At 36.9% G+C, this 3,155-nt stretch overlaps 1 protein-coding gene across 1 annotated transcript; it reads left to right on the top strand.

Moving 5' to 3' along the window:
* The first annotated feature begins 1,561 nt into the window (after positions 1-1,561).
* LOC149171756 (uncharacterized) lies at positions 1,562-2,125 on the top strand. The gene has a single exon (XM_089426067.1). It carries the CDS (start codon positions 1,562-1,564, stop codon positions 2,123-2,125), a length of 564 nt encoding a protein of 187 aa, XP_089282193.1.
* Positions 2,126-3,155: the final 1,030 nt, after the last annotated feature.

The following is a 3,155-nucleotide window of genomic DNA, read 5'->3' as shown; positions in this document are numbered from 1 at the left end:
AGTGCCCAGAAGTGGAAATATGCCACACGCATTTAGCATTTGCTATTTTATTAAGAGACAAGTTCCCGTGGGTGAGTGATATCGTGGTGTACGTTCCATCGGTGTCTCCTGTGCAGCTAAAAGCCATAAATGCCTTCAACTGCACTTTTCTGTGTGTTAATGAAGATGGCGAGCGGACAGTGGAGAAGCCCACCTTGTTTTTCATGCCTCGCTGCCCAACTCCTCTCCTTGACAATGCGTTGTTAGCAAACTGGACGAGTAGCAATTTGAACAAGATTATCATATTGTCCCACAGTTTTATGCAGATCAAGAAAACTACTCAGCGATGTTGGTATCTTCGTACATTAAAATATTTGCAGGCCATTATTCACAGTGACAATATACTGCATGAAATGCCTCTTCCACAAGCAGAAACATGTGAGCCATCAAGTCTCTATCCAGATGGGCTAATTAAGATGGCATTCCCTGATTTTAGTTGGCATTTCTTCATCTTGGATGGTTCCATAGAAGCTCTCAATCTTAATCTCTTTCCAAAAGGATCATTTTGAGTAAAGGACATCGGCGGTATAAATACCTTCGATTCTCGGAATCGTTTTCATCGATTTTGTATTTATTTACACTTTGTCATTCCACTGAATATTCATAAACCTATATCCATGAGAATGAACTAAATATTTATAGCTTCCTATTAAAGGTAACTCACTGGACTAATTTCGATGGGAACGGGCCATCAGCACAAATATATATACCCTTTCATCATGCGTGTATATAATTTTAGTAAAGTGATTATTATTTTTGTAATAAACTTTGGTTAACATGACAAAAGACTAATAATTTCAATAAATTCTGAGTTTGAACAAAGTTGAAGACAGCCATAATGCGTATATATTCTCTCATGTATAGGTCTAGTAAAGTGATAGTTAGCTTTTCTAAAAAAAATTAGTTAACAACATTTGAGTAAATTAATGCTGAGTTTTGTTGAAGCTAGCTCGAATTATCTTTCTTTTATTTGATATTTATAAACAATATTGTTAAAAATTTATGGGTTGTATGCGATAAGTTATCCAACGGTTATATATATAGTTAGTATGTTGATAAAAATGTTAATGGTATTTTTCAAAAGTGAATTCTGGTAAATGCTCAAGCATGTATATGAATTTTTATTTAGTCTAATACTATTGTCTTCAAAATAGATGTTCTATGGTGATATAGCCGGATTATAGATGTTCAAACTAGAATTTCTTTAAATGCATGTCAAGAAATCGATAAATAGAAATAGAAAAGTATTCAGAGAAATAGAAATCGATAAATGTGCCAACAGAGTCAATATCCAATACTGTTCGGAAGCCATTTGGTGATAAATCCTCTGCAGCACAAAGAAAATTGCCGGAGCGTCGATTCCCGGAATCGACGCTCCGCCCCTCGCCTGCGCAGCGCCACCCCCGGGCCGCCCCGCCCCGCCCGAGGGGCGGAGCGTCGATTCCGGGAATCGACGCTCCGGCAATTTTCTTTGTGCTGCAGAGGATTTATCACCAAATGGCTTCCGAACAGTATTGGAAGGATGGAGCGTGGTGCCGAGTGCCCAGAAGTGGAAATATGCCACACGCATTTAGCATTTGCTATTTTATTAGGAGACAAGTTCCCGTGGGTGAGTGATATCGTGGTGTACGTTCCATCGGTGTCTCCTATGCAGCTAAAAGCCATAAATGCCTTCAACTGCACTTTTCTGTGTGTTAATGAAGATGGCGAGCGGACAGTGGAGAAGCCCACCTTATTTTGCATGCCTCGCTGCCCAACTCCTCTCCTTGAAAATGCGTTGTTAGAAAACTGGACGAGTAGCAATTTAAACAAGATTATCATATTGTCCCACAGTTTTATGCAGATCAAGAAAACTACTCAGCGATGTTGGTATCTTCGTACATTAAAATATTTGCAGGCCATTATTCACAGTCACAATATACTGCATGAAATGCCTCTTCCAGAAGCAGAAACATGTGAGCCGTCAAGTCTCTATCCAGATGGGCTAATTAAGATGGCATTCCCTGATTTTAGTTGGCATTTCTTCATCTTGGATGGTTCCATAGAAGCTCTCAATCTTAATCTCTTTCCAAAAGGATCATTTTGAGTAAAGGACATCAGCGGTATAAATACCTTCGATTCTCGGAACCGTTTTCATCGATTTTGTATTTATTTACACTTTGTCATTCCACTGAATATTCATAACCCTATATCCATGAGAATGAACTAAATATTTATAGCTTCCTATTAAAGGTAACTCACTGGACTAATTTCGATCGGAACGGGCCATCAGCATAAATATATATACCCTTTCATCATGCGTGTATATAATTTTAGTAAAGTGATTATTATTTTTGTAATAAACTTTGGTTAACATGACAACAGACTAATAATTTCAATAAATTGTGAGTTTGAACAAAGTTGAAGACAGCCAGAATGCGTATATATTCTCTCATGTATAGGTCTAGTAAAGTGATAGTTAGCTTTTCTAAAAAAAAACTTAGTTAACAACATTTGAGTAAATTAATGCTGAGTTTTGTTGAAGCTAGCTCGAATTATCTTTCTTTTATTTGATATTTATAAACAATATTGTTAAAAATTTATGGGTTATATGCGATAAGTTATCCAACGGTTATATATATAGTTAGTATGTTGATAAAAATGTTAATGGTATTTTTCAAAAGTGAATTCTGGTAAATGCTCAAGCATGTATATGAATTTTTATTTAGTCTAATACTATTGTCTTCAGAATAGATGTTCTATGGTGATATAGCCGAATTATAGATGTTCAAACTAGAATTTCTTTAAATGCATGTCAAGAAATCGATAAATAGAAATAGAAAAGTATTCAGAGAAATAGAAATCGATAAATGTGCCAACAGAGTCAATATCCAATACTATTGGGAAGCCATTTGGTGATAAATCCTCTGCAGCACAAAGAAAATTGCCAGAGCGTCGATTCCCGGAATCGACGCTCCGGCAATTTTCTTTGTGCTGCAGAGGATTTATCACCAAATGGCTTCCGAACAGTATTGGAAGGATGGAGCGTGGTGCCGAGTGCCCAGAAGTGGAAATATGCCACACGCATTTAGCATTTGCTATTTTATTAAAAGAAAAGTTCCCGTGGGTGAGTGATA

Source organism: Pinus tabuliformis, chromosome 4_2 (assembly GCF_031772625.1).
Source record: "Pinus tabuliformis cultivar Carrire ecotype Pingquan chromosome 4_2, CPIR1, whole genome shotgun sequence".
Taxonomy (NCBI): Eukaryota; Viridiplantae; Streptophyta; class Pinopsida; order Pinales; family Pinaceae; genus Pinus; species Pinus tabuliformis.
Note: the sequence above shows the minus strand (reverse complement) of the source record. Positions and strands in the feature narration are given on the sequence as shown.

What these genes read in the sequence shown, in the direction of transcription:
- LOC149171756 (XM_089426067.1), top strand. Translation starts at nt 1,562, where the DNA reads ATGGAGCGTGGTGCCGAGTGCCCAGAAGTGGAAATATGCCACACGCAT.